This window comes from Monodelphis domestica, chromosome 7 (assembly GCF_027887165.1).
Source record: "Monodelphis domestica isolate mMonDom1 chromosome 7, mMonDom1.pri, whole genome shotgun sequence".
NCBI classification, from domain to species: domain Eukaryota; kingdom Metazoa; phylum Chordata; class Mammalia; order Didelphimorphia; family Didelphidae; genus Monodelphis; species Monodelphis domestica.
The window spans coordinates 277,380,765-277,402,935 of NC_077233.1; the positions used below are offsets into that span (position 1 = coordinate 277,380,765).

Sequence of the window (22,171 nt, forward strand, 5' to 3'; positions counted from 1 at the left end):
CCAATGAATAATGTTTGGAAATGATCAAATAAAAAAAATTTTTTTAATTGTGTTCACACTCTACTATAGTCTGTTGAGTGTGCATAGCATTATACCTAAAAAACATTCATACCTTAATTTTAAGATTCTTTATTGAAAAAATAAAAACATTTTACTGCTAAAAAAAAAAAGAACGAGTCAGTCAGTTCCCAAGGAACAGGGTGATGGAACAAAAAGTCCTCCTTCCATCCCAGGACATTGGCCCTTGGATAGCTCTGGAGTGGGTGGGGAGCACGTCTGAATATGTCCTATGGGTGCTCTATGGCTTATCGTTCCTAGATACATAGAACCTACTTGCAGGGGAGCTTTCAAAGATCTGTGATCTTTTCCACGTGGGCACTCCCTTTCTCCAAAGAAATCAGAAACCTTCCACAATTCTGGTTCATGTTTTCTCATAAATCATCCAAAATCGTGTTATCAAATCCAAACAGAAACCACTTTCCATACATGAGCCTCCCTGAGGGCTGCATTTTGGCTTCACTTTAAAATGTGACGTTATCTATGTTTAATATATTTTGATTCAGCTGACGAAGCATTTCCCAATTACATTTTAATCAGGTCCTAGTGGCAGGCACTCCCTCCCACATGTGATCGCAGTATTGGAACCTTCTGGCCCCGAGGATGTATTTTACGCTTGGAACCTTCTTGTTCTCTTAGCATCGCGGGTACCAAATGTACAATAGAAACAAACGCAGCCATACAAAAGGTGTAAGAGGCGATGTTTACATCCCAGAATCTCATTCACAAGTGGACAGTGTCTCAGAAGTCTTCCAGGCCAATGCTTCCCTGACTAACAACCTCTTCTACTATTTTTCTCCTAAATGTTCCTTTAAATTCCATCCTAAGACCCCCAGTTATGAGGAATCTTTCTCTGGATCCAGCTATTCCACTTTTGTTGTTGGTGTTATTCACTTGTTTCAGATGTGTCTGACTCTTTGTGACCCCATTTGGAGTTTTCTTGGCAGAGACTCTAGAGTGGTTTGCCTTTTCCTTCTCCAGCTCATTTTTTCAGATAAGGAAACTGAAGTAACAGGGTTAAATGACTTGCCCAAGGCCATACAGCTAGGAAGTATCTGAGACCAGATTTGAACTCAGGAAGAGGAAATTGTCCTGACTTTGGGCCCTGGCACTCTATCCACTTGGTCACCTAACTGATTTTGGACAGTTCTGATTGTTGCAGAGTCTTTCCTTATATGAAAGAGAAATCTATCTCTTTGCCTGGGTGTCTCTTCACCCTTGGGAGGAGGTCCCTTGGAAGGATTTCTCTGAGAGGAAGTTTACTTCTCTAAGTTTGGAAGTTTCAGCTTTTTTCTCACCTGGGAAAGAGTGCTGGGCTTGAAGTCTTGGACCTGGATTTTGAATTCTGACTCTGCCATGTAATAAATACCACCCATATGACATGGAGGAACTCACCTCTCAGAGCCTCAGTATCCTCTCCTGTAAAATGGACTCGATGAGCTCTGAGATGATTTCTTCCCACTGAGATATGATGTACTTTTGCTCCTGGCTCCAACCTCTCGTGCAGGTCTAGTCAACAAACATTAAGAACCTACTACAGAGCTCAGTGGATAGAGGGCCAGACCTTAAGTCAGCAGGACCAAGGTTCAAATTTGGCCTCAGACACCTCCTAGCTGTAGGACCCTGGGCAAGTCATTTTACCCTAATTGCTGCTTTTCTGTCACAGAATTGATACTAAGGCAGAAGGTAAGGGTTGGGGTTTGTTGTTGTTGTTGTTGTTGTGGCTGTTGTTTTAGCTAATATGTGCCAGGCATTGTGCTCTAAGTGCTGAGATACAATGAAAGGCGAAAGGAGTCCCACTCACAGGGATGGTCTAATGTGGGCTGAAACATAACTAAGTCAACCCAGAGTGGATGGAAGTCATGTCAGAAGGGAAGGCTCTGGAGAGACTCCTGGAAAAGTGCTGCAGAAGGTGGGATTTTGTTGAAGGAAGCCAGGAAAAGGCGAGAGGCAGATTCGAGGAGCTAGAACAGAGGACCCAAGGGATAGGGGGCCCTCCAGAGCCTAGACAGTCCTACAGTACACAGGCACATGGGATCCACGCACATGTAGCACGGTGTGCCTGGTTGTTTAGATGAAAAGCTGGAATCAGAGGCTTGGAGGTGGAGGAACCTAGTCCAACCGCCCCATTTTACAAATGAGAAAACTGAAGCCAAATAATCTATAATGCAGTAACACCACCCGCCTTCTGCACCGTCCTCACTACGTGGCGACTTCCCTTTAGCTATTCCCCTCTTTTTCTCCATCTACTGCTTTTCCGGGCGCCTTCAATACTCGGTTCAAATCCCACCTTTCTCAGGAGACTTCCCTGGTCCTTCTATTCCCTGCCGCTTCACCCCCCACCCCTGCGCCTTCCCGGATGAAATTACTTCCCATACATATATAGTTGCTTGTCTGTTTTTAAATATGGGACGCTTCACGACTTTGCGCGGCATCCTTGCGCAGGGGCTGTGCTCATCTTCTCTGTATCGTTCCAATTTTAGTACAGGTGCTGCCGAAGCAAGCGCTATATACTCGCTTATCTTGTACGAACATCGTTATTGGCACGCCGTTTCCCCATTTCCCCCCTTTAGAACACGAGCTCCTGTAAAGCAGGAACCGTCTCTTTGGATTTTCTGGGTATCATCGGCGCTTAGGAGTGCTTGGTACACAGTAAGCGCCTAATAAAAGCGCTTGGTGACTAACTGGCTAACTGGAGGAAGATTCGCTTCTATGGAAGAAGGGGGGCTGATGGAGTTGGGGGGGATACAGGGCCAGTGTGGAGGACTCGGTGATCCACGGTGGCTGCTGCTTCCTGGCCTCTCGGGAGCTAAAATGAACAGGCTTCCCCTCTCTCAGAAGCCCCAAAGTCAGGTTAGCTAAAAGGAAAGGGGCGGAAGGAGAGAGAAAGCGAGGGAGACCCGGGAACGGGGATGAGTCTTAAGCTCTCCTACAATCTAGGAGGCGAGGCGGTTGGTTCCATCCTAAAGTCGGTTGGTAAATTTGTGAGAGGGGAAAAACTTTGTGGGAAGCGAGGTGTGCAGGCTGTCGAACCCATCCCTCCCCAGGAAGCCTATAAGCGGCGCGCCCCTCTCTGCCTTTACGAGCCCGAGGCTGTGGCTGGGCGGGGCGAGCCAGGGTGGCGGGCGGGGACCGGGGAAGCAGAACCTCCTTATAAAGGCTGGTCCCGGCGGGGGTCTGAGCAGCGCCAGAGCGATAGCGGTAGCCGTAGCGGATCGTGCGCTCCCGTCCTCTCCAGTCTTCTCCCGCTCGGCTCTGACACCTGCAGCTCCGGCGCTCTCACTGATCCCGGAGTCCTTGTCCTCAGTCCTGTGTCCCCACTCGGAACCATGGGCCGTCAGAAGGAGCTAGTGTCGCGCTGCGGGGATCTGCTCCGGATCCGGTATCGGCTGCTGCGCCAGGCCCTCGCGGAATGCCTCGGGACACTCATCCTGGTGGTAAGGGAGAAACGGGACCCGGTGGGACAGAGGACCCGAGAAAGCTCGGGGGAGGGACCAAGGTTCCTTTGGGGGAGCATTCTTCCCCGGGTCCCCAAAGCGATCCCTTTTCAAAGCCCCCTCTCTGCCCATCCGTCAAGCACCCGACAAGCTGGTCCTTTCAGCTAGCTGACAGTTCCAGCAGGAGACAATGCCGGCACCCACCGGGCGGAGGGAGGGTGCTGATGGGCCCCCTGAGTCCTTGACCTCGCAACGCTTCCACCTGAGCCCTCACCTCCTGCAATACTGATTCTGACCAACTTCAAGGCGAGAAGGGCAAACCAGGAATGGGGTCGAGCCGGCTGGTTGGGGATTGTTGAGACAGCAGCGTCTAGTCCCTAATGAATAATTAAACCCACAAAAGTCCAAAAGTTACAGCGAATAAAGGCTATTGAGATCTGGGCTCAATGGGGGTTGGGGTTACTGGAGGGACTAGTCTCAAGTAGCCGAGGGATCACTGGCTCCAGGAAGGACTTTGCGGTGGGAAGACGGTGGCTTGGGCTGGGTTCCTGTCGATAGGAAGGTGCTGACTGAGCAAGTGCCCTGAGCTTTGGCGATCTTTAAAGTAGAGTAAGTGAGGAATCCGAGGGCCCCAGGCTCTCTCACTCTCTCTGCCTTGGTTCCCCCAGTGTTATAAATAAGGGGGTGGGTCTAGGTCGATTCCGGGGTCCCTGCCGCCTTCACTTTCCTCATGGTGGCTTTTGCTCGCTTCTACTGCCTTTATTTTCTTCCACTGTTCTTCCTCAGTGATTCTCGCTCCTTCCAAGGGACCCAGTTATTCTTGGTTTCTCCAGTTACTTTGGATTGTAGTTGCTCTCAATTCTACTTAACTTAGTTCCATTTGTTTAGTTACCTTGTCTTTGTGGTCTACTTTTGGTTAGTCCTCCTTCTAGTTATTGCACTTATTCCCTCACTCTTCATTTCCCTGGGGCTAAATAAGTCCTGTGTTAATGGAAGGCAAAATCGAATTAACAAGGGGGCAGCTGGGTAGCTCAGTGGATGGAGAGCCAGGCCTAGAGAAGAAGGTCCTGGGTTCAAATATGTCCTCACAGTTCCCAGCTGTGTGACCCTGGGCAAGTCACTTGACCCCCATGGCCTAGCCCTTACCACTCTTCTGCCTTGGAGCCAATACACTGTACTGACTCCAAGATGGAAGGTAAGGGTTTAAAAAAAAATCAAATTAACAAGCTGGAAGATGGTGATGGGATACTGGGGGAGAATGAGGGTGGAGCTAAAGGGCTGGGTAGGGACTGCTAAGCAGGGCTCTGTACGTGAGTGTGAAGTGGGGAGTATTTCATTATCTATTGCCCTAGGTTCTCTGCCTGGAGAAGTCCAGGGATCAGGGTGGTGGAGGCAATTAGAAGGGAGTCTATAGATAGGAGGAGACTTAACCAGTTAAAACCCAGAGCCTGAGCTTTGAGATATATATAGCCTTGGTTTGGAGAGAGGGAGGGACTCAAAGAAAATGCACTTTGCCACCACCCTTCCTGCCCTACAGAAGTCTGTCTGACCAGGCTCTACTGTCGGGAGACACCCACATCCCTGTGCCCAGGCCAGATAATGGCATTAATGTGCAGAACAGGAGGGCTGCTGGGTAGGGTGGGATTTGGAGCCACAGGTGGGTCCTGAATCAGTTTTGTTCTCTGCAGGTAACTGCCAAGACAAAACCAAAACTATTTCTTGGCAACAAAGAAGGTCAGGGTTTTAAAGTAGAATTGGGGGGCGGTTGCTTCCCCCCAGCCCACCCCAGGGGCAGCAGAGCCAGGCAATTGGGGTGAAGTGATTGCCCAGTGTAGACCCATGAGGCCATTTTTGGGATTCTTCCATTTTTGAAGGCAGCCTTTGCTCCTACTTGCATCCTTCTCTGCTTGGGTCTCAGGTCCTCGGCGATCATTCAAGATCCTTGGCATGGGAGAGTGCTCTGCCTCTCTCATCAAGGGATTAGTGGAATAATCTCAATATATACTGGCTGGGAGGATTGTTTGTGGAGGTGCCTTTCAAGTGCATTGGGGCCGGTGGGTGTGCCGGTGAAAGCTAAATGAGCCTGATGACCTAGGTGAGGAGGAGCTTTTGTTTTGGAGAGGGGACCCAGAACTACTGGGGGCTCTGGGTTTAGGATGATGGGATGGGGCTAGTCCTGCACGGTATGTAGATGAGTCAAGGAGACCTAAACCTCTTTAGTAGTTCACCTGGGAGAGGGATTGAGTGGTTAGACATCCAGAAGACAGAAACGGATCTTTTATTCATGAAGAGAGACAGGAGGAGTGTTTCTGAGAGCTGGACAGCCCTCCTAGCCCACCCCATCTGTCTGCTGGAGAGAGGGAAGAAGGCCCAGTAGAGGGAGACAGGGAAAAGGCCAAGATGACCTCCAGGGTGAGGAAGGAGAAATCTAGCCAAGAGGAGACTCCTGCCCAACTGGCTCCTGGCCATCCCCACCCTATTCACTGGCCTCTGAAATTGGGCCAGCTCCCCAGACAATGAGTGGCAAAGAGTGGAGTGAAGCCTGGGCTCCAAACTGGACAAGAGGACAGTGCCCCAGGGCTAGGCAACATTTCCCCTTGATGCTTCACCCTAACTTTTGTTCTTTGCTCTTTTCTGTTACCTCCTATCTTGGGTCTTTACCTAATTACCTATTTTTATTCAGCTGGGGTGGAATTCCCTGATGCTTTGGTGTCAACTCCCTCTTCCAACTGTCCAACTTCCCTCCCTTACCTTCCAATCAATATTGTGTATGGGTTCCAATACAGCAGAACAATAAGGGCTAGGCAATGGGGGTTAAGTGACTTGCCCAGGGTCACACAGTTAGGAAGTGTCTGATTTCGTATTTGAACCCAGAACCTTCCATCTCTAGACCTGGCTCTCAATCTACTGCTGCCCCATATAGTTTTTCTGATTGTCTCTCTTTTGATGTCTCCCCTAGCTCTCTAAAAATGTTGCTAAAATGATTTTGTTAAAATTTTCTGTGTCTTTGTCCTTTTTCTGTATCTCTCCAACCTTCCTTTCCCTCCCCTCTCCTTTACCCCTACTATTTTATTTGATTTTCTTTTTAATTTTAATAACAAATTTCTACAGTTTTCCGAAGTTATATAATCCAAATTGTCTCCCTCCCTTCTTCCTTCCCTTCTCCCAGAACTGGCAAGTAATTCAATCTGGAGTATACATGTATTTTGATTTTCTTTTTCTAAAATCTTACTTTCTGACTTAGTTAATTGACTTGCCCAGGGTCACACAGCTAGGAAGTGTGTCAGGTCACATTTGAACCCAGATCCTCCTCACTCTTTATCACACTGTGCTACCTAGCTCCATTATTTAAAAAAAATCACTTGAAACTCTATTTTCATCTTCCTTTTCCTTCACTCTAAAGAAGGATTAAGGCTCTTCTCACAAGGCAAGGGTTCAAATCAAATAAACATTTATCCACTTTTCACATACTTCTCCCCATCCCCCTTACCCTCCTGAATGTTCAGCTATGTGCTGTAATCCCAGAGTGGGGGGGTAGGGGAAGAGAAGTGGAAAGACAGAGATTAAACAATAAAATCAGATTCAAATGCCTAATCATGATAGCCGTATAAGAAGTTGGAAGGCTGAAGGAATTCAGTGCCTAATGAGTGGCATTAAACCTAAGACTTGTCGGAACTTATAGAAGGAAAAGAAATTAACGGGGACTTAACTTGTCAGGGCATGGCTTGTGTGTGTAGGAAACATCAAGATTTTACTGCAAGGATCTTGTATTATCTTTGCTGCCACTGAAGTCCGTAGAGAGGATTTTGTGTTTCTGGACCTGTAGTTTAATTGATGCAGAGAACTCCTTGTGAGGAAACTCCTTCTCCCAATGCATATGCCTAACTGTCTTGGAATTTATAGTTGTCCAGTTGGATAGGACCTAGAAATCCTAACCTCAGACTAGCACACTATCTGAGCCTTTCTCCAGTCTTCCCTCTTGTCTGGCTCATCAAATAAAACAGGGCACGTGGGGATTCCAATTTAGTTTGGTCCTTTGGACTTCCCGATTCCATCCGCTGTAGCTAGGGGATGATGGAGCATCCTTGGAGATGGAGAGGCAATGAGAGGAGGATGAAGGGGGAAAGACCCCCTCCCTGCCCCATGAGAGATTTATACATAGATCATTTTGATCCCTTGACCAATTTTGGAGATCACCGGATTTCCTTGTAGGACGAGGGAGGAGTGGTAGTACTCATAGGGAAGGGAGAGGGATAGAGGTCATCATTCACACTGCAGCTTTGCAGGATCTTTTGGGGTGGGAGCCCCTAACAAGATCAAATCAATAGGTATTAAATATTTATTGGAGCTGGGAGGGCTTATCAAAGGACTGAAGACTGAAGGCTATAGAACCTTGTATAGAAGAGCCCCAGAACAAAATAATAGTGATCCCTCAAATTTATATAAAGCTTTCCAGTTTTCAGATCATTCTCCACATAATAGTCCACACTATGCAAGTCTACACTGGCATATGGGTATCTAATGTGAAGGAAGACGAATTCTATCTAGGAAACCTGACAGCTTCCTTCCCACTTCTCTCACCTTTTCCATATTTCTGGAACTCAGAGAAGGTAGGATGGACTCAGAGAAAAGACGCTAAAAGGCAGGAGAGGGGAAAGAATACTATACTGACTCTGGAGTCAGAGGACCTGTAGTCCTTCACATAATCTTGTAAGTTTGATTGGGAAGGGATCAGCTCCCCCATTTTACAGATCATAGAAACTGAAATTATAAAAGGTCAAAGGATGGTCCCAAGATTACACAGTTATTGAAACAGAACTGTAAATATTATATCATGATTCTTAGTTCATTGTTCTTTATATTGCCCTGGCTGCTTATCAGATGAATTCTTTTTTCATGCTACACTATGTTATTATGTATAGGAGGGAGATCTCCACTGGCTGCAGGAAGGAAACTGAATAAATGGTAGAATGAAGTTTATGATGGTGTGTGTGTGTGTGTGTGTGGGTGGGTGTTGTGTACACACACATAAATGGAAGCCTCCATGCCACATCTCACAATCCTCACTCTTATTCCATGTTTCTCCATCACAGATGTTCGGTTGTGGCTCGGTGGCCCAGGTTGTGCTGAGCAGAGGAACCCATGGTGGCTTTCTTACCATCAACCTAGCCTTTGGCTTTGCAGTGACTCTTGGTATCCTTATTGCTGGCCAAGTGTCTGGTATGTCCCCTCCCCCTTAATGTCCTCTTCTTATAGCTTCCTTGCCTGATCTCCTGAATGCCTCTCTCAGATACCAGAAACACCCTACCCTCTGGGCCCTTCCCCAGGAAAGGAGTTATGCCATGTAGCTTAGAAACCTAGAGTTGAAACTTCCCTTCCCCCCACCCCCATATGGGAGGGCTCGCTAGAGCATCTCTGAGAAGCATCTTCCTGACTTGACTTGACATTTTTCAGTGCTGGGAAGCTTATTCTTCGAAAGGAGTCCCGTTCCAGTTAGAGAATGTAGTCTTCCTTATGCTGAGCTGAAATCTACCTCTTTGTCACCTTGATCAAATGGTTCTAACTGCCCCTTAGCTCAGATAGCTGCTCTTCTTCTGTTCTACCCCCATAGCAAGGTATGAATGGTGTCCTCTCTCCATCCAGGTGCCCACCTGAATCCAGCTGTGACCTTTGCTATGTGCCTCCTGGCCAGGGAGCCCTGGATCAAGCTACCCATCTATGCACTGGCCCAGACATTGGGAGCCTTCCTAGGGTCTGGGATTGTCTTTGGACTGTACTATGGTGAGGACTCACAAGGATTCTGAAATCCTCTCCCCTGCCCTTTTTCTCTATTCCTTTCCTATCATCCTTACTTCCTCCCCTTCCCCTTCTTTCTATTCCTCTCCTTTCTTCCTTTCCCTTCCATTCCCCCGGGCCCCAGTTGGTGATTGATTCTACCACCAGAGTGGCCAGGTGGTGCCAGAGGACCTGCCCCACCCTGCAGCCACCTGAGTACATGACTCACTGGGGTCCCCGGGAAGAGAACAAAGGGAGGAGCCATGAAGGGGAGGGATAAACAAGTTGGGTAACACCAGAGATTGGTTACTCAACAGCCACCAAAGTTTCCACCACAGTCCTCCCCCTCCCCCCTGATGTAATAATGTAGTTATTTTATGGTTATTTTCTGTTCCCTGCATGGAGCAACATATATTCATTCCCTCCCTCCCTGGCCAACATGCACAACATCGATCACGGAATGGATGTGCTTGCTTATCCTGAGGGACCACAATTCTCCTCCCCCTCTCTCTGAAGGGGAAGAATCCAGAATAACAGTCCCCCAGGGTAGGCTGGGCTTATCCTTTCCACAGGCTATACAAGCCTACACTGAGGGAGGCTATGTGTGGGCAGGCAAATGCCATCTAGGAAATCTGACAGCTTCCTCCCACCTCACCTTTTCCACCTTTCTGGGGCTCATGGAAGTTAGAATGGGCTTGGAGAAGGAATCAGAGCACTGAGCTCGAACTCGGGAGCTGCCTTCAAATATTTCCTCTGAGGGTGTGTGACCTTGGACTGGAAGAGGAGAGGGCTCCATGGCTTCTGAGGGCTCTTCCACTTCCAGATCGATGAGTCTGGATCTCCTGAAGTTGTGTGTGTGTGTGGCTGCTCAGTGGGCTGGAGAGGGGAGGACTCCTATTTCCCTGCCCCGTTCCCCCTGCAGAAGGGGAGGCGGTGGTGGGAATCCCTCCTCAAGCTTCACTTCTGCTTTGATCTTTCTTTAGATGCAATTTGGAGCTTTGCTGATAACGAGCTTGTTGTCTCTGGCCCCAACGGCACTGCTGGCATCTTTGCCACCTATCCTTCTGGCCACTTGAACATGGTCAATGGCTTCTTTGACCAGGTAAGATGATTTCCGGTGTGGTCCTCGGTCTCTCTGGGCATCCCCTCTAACTCTCTTGAGGGAGACACTTCTATCTCCATTGTAGCAAATTCGAGTCTAGTTGGGAAAATAAGGTTTCGAATGAGATAGAGAATGAAGCAGGGTAATGCATGATTAAAGAGGGAGATCTTGTGGGTCCAATTTCAAGTGCTGGGGGAGCTCAGAGAGAGCTATTCAGGGATGTTTCCTTGGGGATGGAGGACTTGAACTCAGCCTCTGAAACAGCTAAGTTTTGGATAAGTAAAGAGACACAGAAACATTTGAGAAATTGGGGAGGGACTTGGAGGGCAGTGAGATCAAGGAACTAAAAGGCGAGGGAGACAATGGATTTGCTGTGGTTCCAGAGCTTTCTTGATGCTTTCATCTTAGTTCATTGGCACAGCAGCACTTATCATCTGTGTGCTGGCTATCGTGGATCCCCATAACAACCCAGTTCCTCGAGGTCTTGAAGCCTTTACTGTTGGCTTTGTGGTTCTGGTCATCGGTACATCGATGGGCTTCAACTCTGGTTATGCTGTTAACCCAGCTCGAGATTTTGGTCCCCGCCTCTTCACTGCCATTGCTGGTTGGGGTACTGAGGTCTTTACGTAAGTGATTGATGTCTTACCATCCCCTTCCTCAACCATTTCTTTGGCTCCCACTTCTAGCTTCCACCTTGGTTTCCTTCATTGGGCTCTCCAGGCTTCCCTGCTCTTCCTCAAAAGGGTCATCAGAGCAACATCCAATGTCCTTTGGGTTACCTTGAAATTTACCTTAGGGGGCAACGACTAGATGGCTCCATGGATTGAGAGCCAGATCTAGACACAGGAGGTCCTGGGTTCAGATTTGAACCGCAGACACTTCCTAGCTGTGTGACCCTGGGCGAGTCACTTAACCCCCATTGCCTAGTCCTTTCCTTTCTTCTGCCTTGCAACCAATACACAGTATTGATTCTCCGGCAGAAGGTAAGGGTTTAAAAAAAAAGGAAATCTATACTTTATTCTAGCCTTGGTAAGGTGTGGCTGAGTTATGTCACCGACCTCACACATATCTCTTTTTTTCTCTTTCTCTAGAACTGGTAGGTACTGGTGGTGGGTCCCCATCGTCTCGCCGCTTCTTGGTGCCGTGGCTGGAATTTTGGTCTATCAGCTCATGATTGGGTTCCACCTGGAGTCTCCACCTCCTTCCACAGAGGAGGAGAATGTCAAGCTGGCTCACATGAAGCACAAAGAACAGATCTGAGTGGGGAGCCACAGCTTCCTCTCCCTCCAGGATCCCCACTCCTTCCCCCAGGAACTGACATTGATAGAACTGTGCAGGAGATATACCCCATCGCCTCCACCTCTCTGGTGCCCGTTCCTCCAACTCCTCTAGCCCAGGAAGACCCCTTCCTCAGGGCTATGCTTAGCAAGAATGCTACCCCAAATCCCCAAAGCCCCTCCAACCTCTCTCCCCACACGAAGGCTTATGAATCCTTGGGAATCCTGCTCCTGGCACGTGTGGATTTTCACTGGATGCTGGACGGAAGCCATGCCCCGAGATTGGTGCCAGAAATAATAAATCACTTTGAGCTCTCGGAAGGTTCCCCAGAGAGAGAAGGAGAGGAAAAGGCAACAACTCCCTGTCATGGGGTAGCTAGAGGCAGCCACTAGCAGTGGAACCCAGATGGGAAAGGGTCCAGGGAGAGAAGCAAGCATAGATGTGAAGGTGGGCAGATAGCCAAGTCCGTCCTACTGGGCATTCATGGTGATATCCTGTGAGTGATTGTGGACATCTGTTCTGTGTCTGGGAGCATCGCATATAGAAGTCCTAGAGAGGAGAGACCCAGAAGGAGAGGATCTTGCTAGACTTTGGGGATGGGGAGTCTGGGAGAGGCATCAATTTACCTAGGGGGTATCTGTTTTGAGGGGAAACTCCTGACTTGGGGTTCAGAGCTGTGCACACAGGCAGAAGCCCTTTGCATGTTCCCAGCCTGCACCATGGACCCTAGGGGTGGGTGCTAAGTACAGGTCTACGTTTCATTTTGGCAGATGTTACAGCTGGGGTTGGGGGCCTTCCTTCCTTGTCCCTTGCTCCCTGGTGTCCTCCTTCCCTCCGGGCATTCCCAGGATGGGTCGCTGAGGCTGCCAATTCCATAAATACTCCTTATTCACTGTGTGGATACCCCCACCCCAATACAATCTTTCTTGTATTTTTTAAAATAAAGACATTTACACAGAAATCGTGTCGATGACTGGGTCCTCTCCTGTTCATCTGGGGTCGTGGAAAGCACGTTTAGTTCCTCTCTTTCTTGCCTTGGTCCTTAGGGTGGGGGGAGAAGGGGAAGAGAATTCAATTCAAACCCATCCAAGCGAAGCGCTCCGTATAAAGGAGCCCTGATAGAAGATGCACTGTGATGGAGAACTATGAAAACTTCCGTTATCATTTGTCCCCCATTCACGGGGAATCGGAGTGTCCAACAATACTGGTCTTATTCAGACATGTTCTACTCTTTGCAATCCTATTTGGGGTTTTCTTGGCAAAGATGTTGGCGTGGTTTGCCCTGCCCTTCTTCAGCTCACTTTGTAGGTGAGGAAACCAAGGCAAACCGCTCCGTGACTTGCTCATTTACACAGAAAATGAGGCTGGATTTTAGCTCAGCTTTTCCTGCTTCCAGGCCAAGGTGGTCTGTCCAATATACCATCCAGTTGCCCACCGCTAAGACCTAAAATAAGGATAATGATAATAATAGCATTTATATGTTTGCGATACAATTTGTACTTATTTGATCCTCTCCGTAACTCTTAAGAGGTAGCTGTTATTATTATGATTTCTATTTTATGGATGAGAAAAAGGTTTATAAATAAGAGGACTTGCCCAGTGCCAAAAACTTTTTCAGTGTCGGAGGCAGACCTCAGCTTCAGATCATCCCAGGGGCAGCTAGATGGCATATCCAACAGAGTTGGGTTCAAGATCACACTGACTGGAAGGTCAGAGATCTGCACCATTCGGTATCTACTGCCTACTTCCCTCTTAGAAACCCAAGATCTCTTGAGGGTGATGGACTGTCCTCTCCTGGTGCAGTTTTTTGGGTGGATGGTCTTAATTTCTTCCAGGTTTACTGCAGTTTGGACCCAAAATCTGAGCCTCAAAATACTATGGCAGTCAACCATCTTTATGTAGCTCTTTAATTAAAAACAACAACAAAACAACCTTTAGCTTGTCTTAGAATTGGTACTGAGTACTAGTGCCAAGGCAGGAGAGTGATAAGGGCTAGGCATTTGGAATGAAGTGACTAGCCCAAGGTCTCACAGTTAGGAAGTATCAGAGATTAGATTTGATCAGATTTTGCCTGACTCTAACCATTGAGCCACTTGCCTGCCCCCAATGCTTTAAATTTTGCCACGTGCTCAGCTCAGAACAACCCTATGAGGTTATTATTAGAAGTCAATGCAATATCCATATCCTCATTTATGAGGAAGCAAGCTCAGAGAAATCCAGGCAAAGAGAGCTGGAAATTGAACCTCTCCTCCTCTCCAGCCTCCTATTCTTCCACTCTTTTATGCATGTTCTTCCTCTATTAAAATCTAAATGCTTTTGGGGGCAGCTCAGTGGTACAGAGGATCAGACTCCTGGACTGGAGTCAACCAAGTGTGTGGCCCTGGGAAGTCACTTTAGCCTGTTTGCCTCAGTTTCCCTCGTTTGGAGAAGGAAATGGCAAATCACTCCAGTATCTTTGCAAAGAAACCCCCAAATGGGGTCCCCAAAAGTTGGACATGCCTGAAACGGCTAAACAGCCACAAGAGAGAGTTCAAAAGATCAGAATCAGAATTTGAGTCAATCTTTCCCAACTCCAAATCCAACTTTTTACTCCTTTCTACCCTATATGGAGGATTTGGACTCTGATTGAACTATACATTCTTTGGTAGTTTCTTTTCAACTCTAAATCTAGGATCCTCTCAGGTCTTTCCCCTCCCCCAGGAATAAACAAACAAACCAAACATCTGAAATTGTAGATCACATGTTTTCCTTCTTTATTTCTCACTTTCTCTTTTCCTGGTTTTCCTCTAGGGTTTCACTGGAAACAAAAGAAGAGAGGGGGTGGGAAGCCAAGTGTTTAACTCCATGAGAGCCAAAAGCAGCTCTGCCTGATGGGCGAACCCATGGAAGGGACTCAAGTGGGTCTCACAAAGCAGTAAGTGGAAACTAGAACCCCAGTCTGCCCAGTTCCCAGAGGTTCGCCCCAGGGGAGGGAGGGGACAGGGTGGTTACTCCATCTCTGATTCCCATGCCCCTACCCGCCTCCAGGGGTGGGCCTGGAATGCTAGGAGAAGGAATCCAGCCAGCAGAAGGGCTTCTTTCCAAGAGCCCTAGGGGAAGGGTGGAAAGGGAGAGACTTTGGAGGGCACAGAGCTGGCGTGCCGAGAGTTTCAGAGTCACTTGGGGCACTCAAAGCCTCTCCGTTCAAAATCCCCATTCACTTGTTCTCAGAATTTCAAAATTTGTATTTGGAAGGACCTTCCTCCAATGCTGTAGTCAGTGCCTGCTGTGCTCAGTCGTTCCATAACAGTGTGGCATGGTGCTAAGTCTTAGAAACTGGGGTTCAGATAGGGGCTCGGAAAACTATAGTATCCTGGGCAAGTTGCTTCATCTCTGTGGGGCTCAGGGTCCTCACCTATAAAAGGAGGTTGGTTATCCCAGCCCAGAGCTCTCTTTTTCTTCTCCCTTCCCCCCTCCCTTGCCCCTCCTTCCTTCCTTCTTTCTTTTCTCCCTCCCTCCCTCCCTTCCTTCCTCCTTTCCTCCCTCCCTTCCTTTCTTCCTCCCTTCATTCCTTCCTCCCTTCTTTCCCTCCCTCCTTCCTTTCCTCCTTCCTTCCTCCTTCCCTCCCTCCCTCCCTTCCTTCCTTCCTTCCTTCCTTCCTCCCTTCTTTCCCTCCCTCCTTCCTTCCTCCCTTCTTTCCCTCCCTCCTTCCTTCCTCCCTTCTTTCCCTCCCTCCTTCCTTCCTCCCTTCTTTCCCTCTCTCCTTCCTTCCTTCCTCCCTCCCTCTCTCCCTTCCTTCCTTCCTTCCTTCCTTCCTTCCTTCCTTCCTTCCTTCCTTCCTTCCTTCCTTCCTTCCTTCCTTCCTTCCTTCCTTCCTTCCTTCCTTCCTTCCTTCCTTCCTTCCTTCCCCTTACCTTCTGTCTTAGTAGAACCCACATAGTTAGGAAGTATCTGAGTCCATATTTGAACTCAGGTCCTTTGTCAACATAGAATCTAGAAGCCCCCAAACGTGTAGCCTAGTGAGATTTGATGACCCCCAGTTTAGTTAGCTTGAAGGTGAAAGCCTCGAGTTTGACCTTGTCACATGAGAGTTTCTCACAGAAGGAAAATCCAATCTCAGAGTCTCAGACTAACAATAGACCTCAAAGTAGTTTAGATGGGGATGGCTAATCCCCTCAGGTGTTAAGTATTTCTTTTGTCCCAAAGGTTTCTCCCCTTAAAGTCCTTTACCCAGGTGTCCCAGCCCTTGGCTGGATCCTTCCCTTTTGTATCCATGTGTAAAGCATCAGCCGCCCCCCCCCCCCCCCATGGTTATTTCTATCTGGAACTTTTCATTTTCCTTTGTTACCATTGTAAAGTTGTAGTAAGGGAGGGATTTTAGCTAATCCCTTACTACAGAGTCAATCAACTATCCTTCTCATCCTCAGTCCCCATGTTCCCCTAGAAAGGCATTGAAACTTCCCACTTTAATAGCTCCTGGGAGTCTCCCAGAGGTCAGTGATCAGAGCAACCAGGGTGTGTAGCTGGCAGCTCTGTGTGGAGGCTTAATTTAGCCCTGAACCCCTTTCCTTAATTAAAGAGGGGGTTTCCTGACTATTTAATAGTTGTGGTTGTTTTTGTTTTTTAGTTAACACCTTCTAACTCCAGTCCTGGCTCTCTTGCTGCCCTCACTTGAGGTTTTCTTGGCAGAGACACTGGAGTGGTTGGCCATGGCCTTCCTTCTCCAGTTTACAACAAACTCAAGATGTAAACAAATAGGAAGTCTTCTTTTCTCCAGGCTTCTGGAGGTCCTTCAGTGGCCCAGTAGATAGGAGTGCTGGACCTGGAATCAGAAAGACCTCGGCTCAAATTTGGCCATCGGATCCTGGGCAAATCATTTAACCTTTGTCTGTCTGGGTTCCTTCTTCTATCAAATGGGGAGAATAATAGCCCCCATTTCCCAAGACAGCTAGTGGATAGATGAGGAAAGGAAAGCACACAGGGTTAAATGACTTGCTCAAGATCACAGTAAATATCTGAGGCCAGATTTGAACTGAGGAAGATGAGTCTTTCTGACTCCAAGCCCAGCTCTCTATCCACAGACAGGCTAAATGATTTGCCCAGGATCCAATGGCCAAATTTGAGCCGAGGTCTTTCTGATTCCAGGTCCAGCACTCCTATCTACTGGGCCATTGAAGGACCTCCAGAAGCCTGGAGAAAAGAAGACTTCCTATTTGTTGACTTGACTCGACTTGCACCACCTACATGTTGAGGTTGTTGTGAGAAGATTGTGTTGTAAACATTAAAGCACTATGAAAATTATTATTAAATGATTCTCCTTCCAAGGACCTTAAATGTATCATGCCAGAACGATTGTGTTTGGATTTCTCTTGGCCCTCATTACTCTTGACCTTTTTTATGGTTGTTTGTGTACATCCCAGTGAAAGCTCCTTCAGGGCAGGGAGAGTCATTTTGATCTTTGTATCTACCAGCCAGTGTCTCAGTAGATGCTAATAAATAATTATTAAGTGGTTGAACTTCCATGTTTTGATTCTTATTCTTGTGATTGTGGGCTGGCCTGACTCAGTTGGTCCAGTGGATTCAGTTTGAGGATTGTTGTTCATCCTTCTTTTTGAAGAAGACCAATGACATCATGGAATGATGTCTTGACTTGTTTGTGATTTGAATTTGTGAGGCAGAGTTGCACAAAATCCTCACTCTACCACTCACTCACTCTACCAGTGGAGTCACCAGGACAAAAGTTATGGGATGGTGCCTGACCAAACTCCATAGCACCTGCTTCAGCCACCTTCATGGCTTCCTTCTTATCTGCCCATTCTGCTGACAAGGGAAGTCTTCACATACTTGAGATAGACATTTCTCTAATTCAGCAAAAGACTTGAAGTCCATTGCTGCCTTCAGCCTGGATTAGCCGCTCTGCCCCAAGAAGCTTTTACCTGGATGCGGCGGCCACTGTGCGTGCTACAGCTTCTTGAAGGCACAGGAGAGCCTTGAGTGAAGAGAGGACACCAAAGGGGGATGAAATGGGCTTGGCAAGCCCTCTGTCCAGAGGTGCTAGTTAGTCCTCCCTGAATACCCAACATAATCCTCACATTTGGGAGTAGAATGAAATGAGAGACTTGTGGACTACCTGGCAAAGAATAAAAGGAAGTGTACTTAGCCAAAGGATATTTAGAAAGGCTATAAATGTTGGTTTAGGTAAACTCATCTCCAAGCCCAAACTTGTCTGCTCAGTCCATCCATCAACAAATATTTAAGTACTTACTGTGTGCCAGCTTGGTGATAGGCAATGGGGATAGACATATGATAAATAAAATAATCCACAAGTGCAGGGAACTTGCATTCTAATGGGAGAAGCAGCAAACATACGTGTTGTGTATAACATATGTGACTCCAAGAAGCTATAGCAGGCATAGCACCAACATGCCTGTCTTGACAGACAAACTGAACCAGATCGAAGATAACAACAGCTCTCAAATCTGTCGTCGAGTAAGGGAAATGTCTGCGCCAAGCATATGAAGACTTTCCTGTCCAGCAGAACAAGCAAATAAGAATAATTTGTTCCAAGATCATGAAAGAGGCTAAAACAGGTACTATGGAGTATTTAGAGCTTGGTCAGACATTGAAGAAGCCAAGATCATCCACTGCATCCTGGGTCATTGCCAGTTGTCTTGACTTTTGTCTTGCCACTAGACTTTGACGACTCTGGAAGACATCATGATGCTGATGACTTTGTGCAACTCTGCCTTGCTTAAATCCAATTCACTGGCAAGTCAAGAAAGGAAGGACAAACAATTGTTATTACATATGTGCATGCATACAAACATATATTCACATGTAGATTAAGTATAAAGTAGTTAATTACAAGGAATTTTGGGAAGGGAGAGCTTCCAGTAGAAGACAAATGGCCAGCACATAGGCACTGAGGCTAGAGATGGAGTACCATATGTGAAGAACAGAGAAGAGGACTGTTTGGTTTAAACTAAATGCAGGAGGGGAAATAACAGATCAATGAGGCTGGAAAAGTAGATTGAAGTCAATTCACAAAGGGCTTAAAAGCTAAGTAGAAGAGTTCATATTTTTGTCCCAGAGGCAATAGATTTGTTTGAATAGGGGAGTCATGTGGTCCTATCCATGTTTAAAGAAGATCACTTTGATAGCAATGGGAAGAATGGTCTGGAGTGGTGAAGGATGTGATGCCCCAACACCAATGAGGAGGTTCTGACAGTGGTCTAAGTGAGAGGTGATAAGGATCTGAATTAAGGTGGTAGCTATCTGCTTACAGAGATGTTGGGAAGACAGAAGTAGCAATATTTGAAACTTGGTTAGATATGTGAGGTAAGGGAAAATGAGGAGTCCAAGATAATGAAGAAGTCATGAAACTGGGAGACTGAAAAGTTGGTGGTGTTTTTGACAGAAATAAGAAAGTTTGAACGAGGGGAGAATTTGGGAAAAAAGTTATTTAGTACAGTATGAGATGTCTCCGGGACATTCAGTTTGAAATGTCCAGTGAGTAATCTGGTGATGAAGAACTGGCTTGAATATATAGATTTATGAGTTATCTGGATAAAGATGATAGTTAAACCCCCAAGAGCTGATGGGTTAAAATAAGTGAATGGAGAAAAAAGAGATCTAGAATGCTATCTTACGGATATATCCACAGTTAGGATGTATGATATGGATAATGAGCCAACAAAAGAGATAGAGGAGTGGGGGGTGGCTCTGTAGATTGAAAGCCAGGACTGGAGATGGGAGGTTCTGGGTTCAAATTTGGCCTAGATACTGCCTGCCTGACCCTGGGCAAGTTACTTGACCCCCATTGCCTAACCTGTACCACTCTTCTTCCTTGGAACCAATACACAGTTGATTCTAAGATGGAAGGTAAGGGCTGAGAGAGAGAGAGAGAGAGAGAGAGAGAGAGAGAGAGAGAGAGAGATATGGTGGAGCAGTCATGTCAGTTAGGAGAACCAGGAGATAAATAGCACCATGAAAACATAAAGAAGAGAGAGTTGCAAGAGGAGAGGGTGATTGATGGAGGCAAATGCAGCAGGAAGTCCAAGAAGGATGAGGGCTGAATGTGTTGATGATAATGGCAGTGGGACATCCTTCATATCCAAAGCACATGAATTTTCCTTTTGGGCTGACCTTTTCAGACCATGGGTGACAGAGAAACAGAAGCAAAGATTTGATATTTACCCATTTCAATCAATCAACTATTGGGATAGTCTTCTTACCTTTTAGAGAAAATTAACCCAACTTATGTACCCAGGTTTTAGGGGAAACCAGCCTAGCCTTAGTACATATTGCTCCTACCACAGTCTCCCCTCGTAGCTCATACTTGTTCCTCTCCACCCCACCACACCCATGTCCTCATGTATCTCTCTGCTAGGCTAAAACCTACTTTGCCAGAAAGCCTTGTAATTATATGTAGCCTTGGGTACCTGGGCACCCAGCCTGAATAGCACAGCTATGGAGACTCAAGCAGCTGCTATCCTAAGGCTCATCAATTCAGAATGTCTTTAGAACTTGGCTTTCTACTTTTTTTTTTTTGCCAAATTCTGGCAAAGAGAAGCCAGAAGAATGATATTATAGTCTCCATTTTGTGCCACAAGAGCAGGCAGAGTTGAGTGGGGCATACGGATTCTGGATATCTTCTCTCTTACCTCCTTACCAAATCCTGGGGATCTGGTGAGCTGTGGTTGCTGAGACAATGCAAGTCCCATACCAGGACATCTTCCTATTCTCCTGTCAACTTAACGGAATTCTCTTTCTCCTGCCTTAGGAGAGGGCACAGTTAAAATGAGGAGAATGGCATTCTTCTGTCCATGAACTGTTTCCCCTTGATCTCTCCTGCTCATTCTCATTTTACTGCTATCATTGAATCCCCCTTTGGGGGCAGATAAACCAGAGGCTGCTGGATCCTTGTCTCATATGATTGATGTTAGCTTGGGTAGAGATTAGGGGAGAGGTCTGGATCTCTGTCGGGAGACAGGATAGTCAAAAGAGCAGGAACTGACTCTTTGGGAGTGCCTAATGCAATGGAAATAAATCAGAGCCATGTTCCTAAGCAAGCCTTAGTTTCATAAAAGGGAGAACCTCCTATAAGGAAAGAGAGATACCTATACATGCACACAGTACGCACATGCAATACAATCTATGCATAAGTACATATGTGCACATATATACACTGACATATGAACACATATGTCTAAGCGATATCACTACCATGCTAGGACAGGAGTGTAGACCCTGCTTGAGTTTCATTCTGCCTTGCAATGCTGGGGTCTGGTGCTGCCCTGTTGTTCCAAGTGAGGATAGGTGATGCTATGGGGAAGAGTGCCACTGTTTCTGGCTGGTCCACCATATTGTTGAGGACAGGAACAGCCAGTCATACGTGGCTGAGTGACTCCAAAAATTTTGGCCTCACAGTTTGTCAGTGATCATTTTCTCCAGCGTAGGGAATTCTTGCTTCCAATCAGCCCCAGCTAAGAGGCTCAGGAGCTCCTGGTATCTTTTGTTTTCTTTTCCTTCTTTCTTTTTTTTATTTGGTCAATTTCAAACATTATTCCTTGGTTACAAAAATCATTTTCTATTCCTCCCTCCCCTTCCCCACCCCTCCCATAAGATGTGCAATTCCACTGGGTATTGCATGTGTCCTTGATCAGAACCTATTTCCATGTTGTTGGTATTTGCACTAGGATGTTCATTTAGAGACTACATCCCCAACCATATCCCCTTGACCCATGTAATCAAGCAGTTGTTTTTCTTTAGTGTTTCTACTGCCGCAGTGTTTCCTCTGGATGTGGATAGTGGTTTTTCTCATAGACCCTCCAAGTTGTTCAGAATCACTGCATTGCCACTAATGGAGCAGTCCATTACATTTGATTGTGCCACAGTGTATCAGTCTCTGTGTATAATATTTTCCTGGTTCTGCTCCTCTCACTGCATCAATTTCCAGAGGTTGTTCCAGTCTCCATGGAATTCCTCCACTTTATTATTCCTTTGAGCACAATAGTATTCCATCACCAACATATACCACAATTTGTTCAACCATTCTCCAATCGAAGGGCATCCCCTCATTTTCCAATTTTTGGCCACCACAAAGAGCGCAGCTATGAATATTCTTGTACAAGTCTTTTTCCTTATGATCTCTTTGGGGTACAAACCCAGCAGTGCTATGGCTGGATCAAAGGGCAGACAGTCTTTTAGTGCCCTTTGGGCATTGTTCCAAATTGCCCTCCAGAATGGCTGGATCAATTCACAACTCCACCAGCAATGCAGTAATGTCCCAATTTTACCACATTCCCTCCAGCACTCATTACTTTCCTCTGCTGTCATGTTAGCCAATCTGCTAGGTGTGAGGTGATACCTCAGAGTTGTTTTGATTGGCATCTCTCTGATTATAAGAGATTTAGAGCACTTTTTCATGTGCTTATTAATGGTTTTGATTTCTTTAACTGAAAATTGTCTATTCATGTCCCTTGCCCACTTATCAATTGGAGAATGGCTTGCTTTTTTGTACAATTGATGTAGCTCTTTATAA

At 46.7% G+C, this 22,171-nt stretch overlaps 1 protein-coding gene and 1 non-coding gene across 2 annotated transcripts; one reads left to right on the top strand and one right to left on the bottom strand.

Moving 5' to 3' along the window:
- Nucleotides 1-2,457: 2,457 nt before the first annotated feature.
- LOC130455721 (U6 spliceosomal RNA) lies at nucleotides 2,458-2,564 on the bottom strand. Its single transcript, XR_008913817.1, has one exon. It is a non-coding gene; the product is annotated as a U6 spliceosomal RNA (small nuclear RNA).
- Nucleotides 2,565-3,222: 658 nt separating this feature from the next.
- On the top strand, nucleotides 3,223-12,610 carry AQP3 (aquaporin 3 (Gill blood group)). Its single transcript, XM_001362255.4, has 6 exons — nucleotides 3,223-3,494; nucleotides 8,588-8,714; nucleotides 9,138-9,275; nucleotides 10,253-10,371; nucleotides 10,780-10,997; nucleotides 11,463-12,610. Exons 1-6 carry the CDS (start codon nucleotides 3,387-3,389, stop codon nucleotides 11,629-11,631), a joined length of 879 nt encoding a protein of 292 aa, XP_001362292.1. The 5' UTR covers nucleotides 3,223-3,386; the 3' UTR covers nucleotides 11,632-12,610.
- The last annotated feature ends 9,561 nt before the right edge of the window (nucleotides 12,611-22,171 follow it).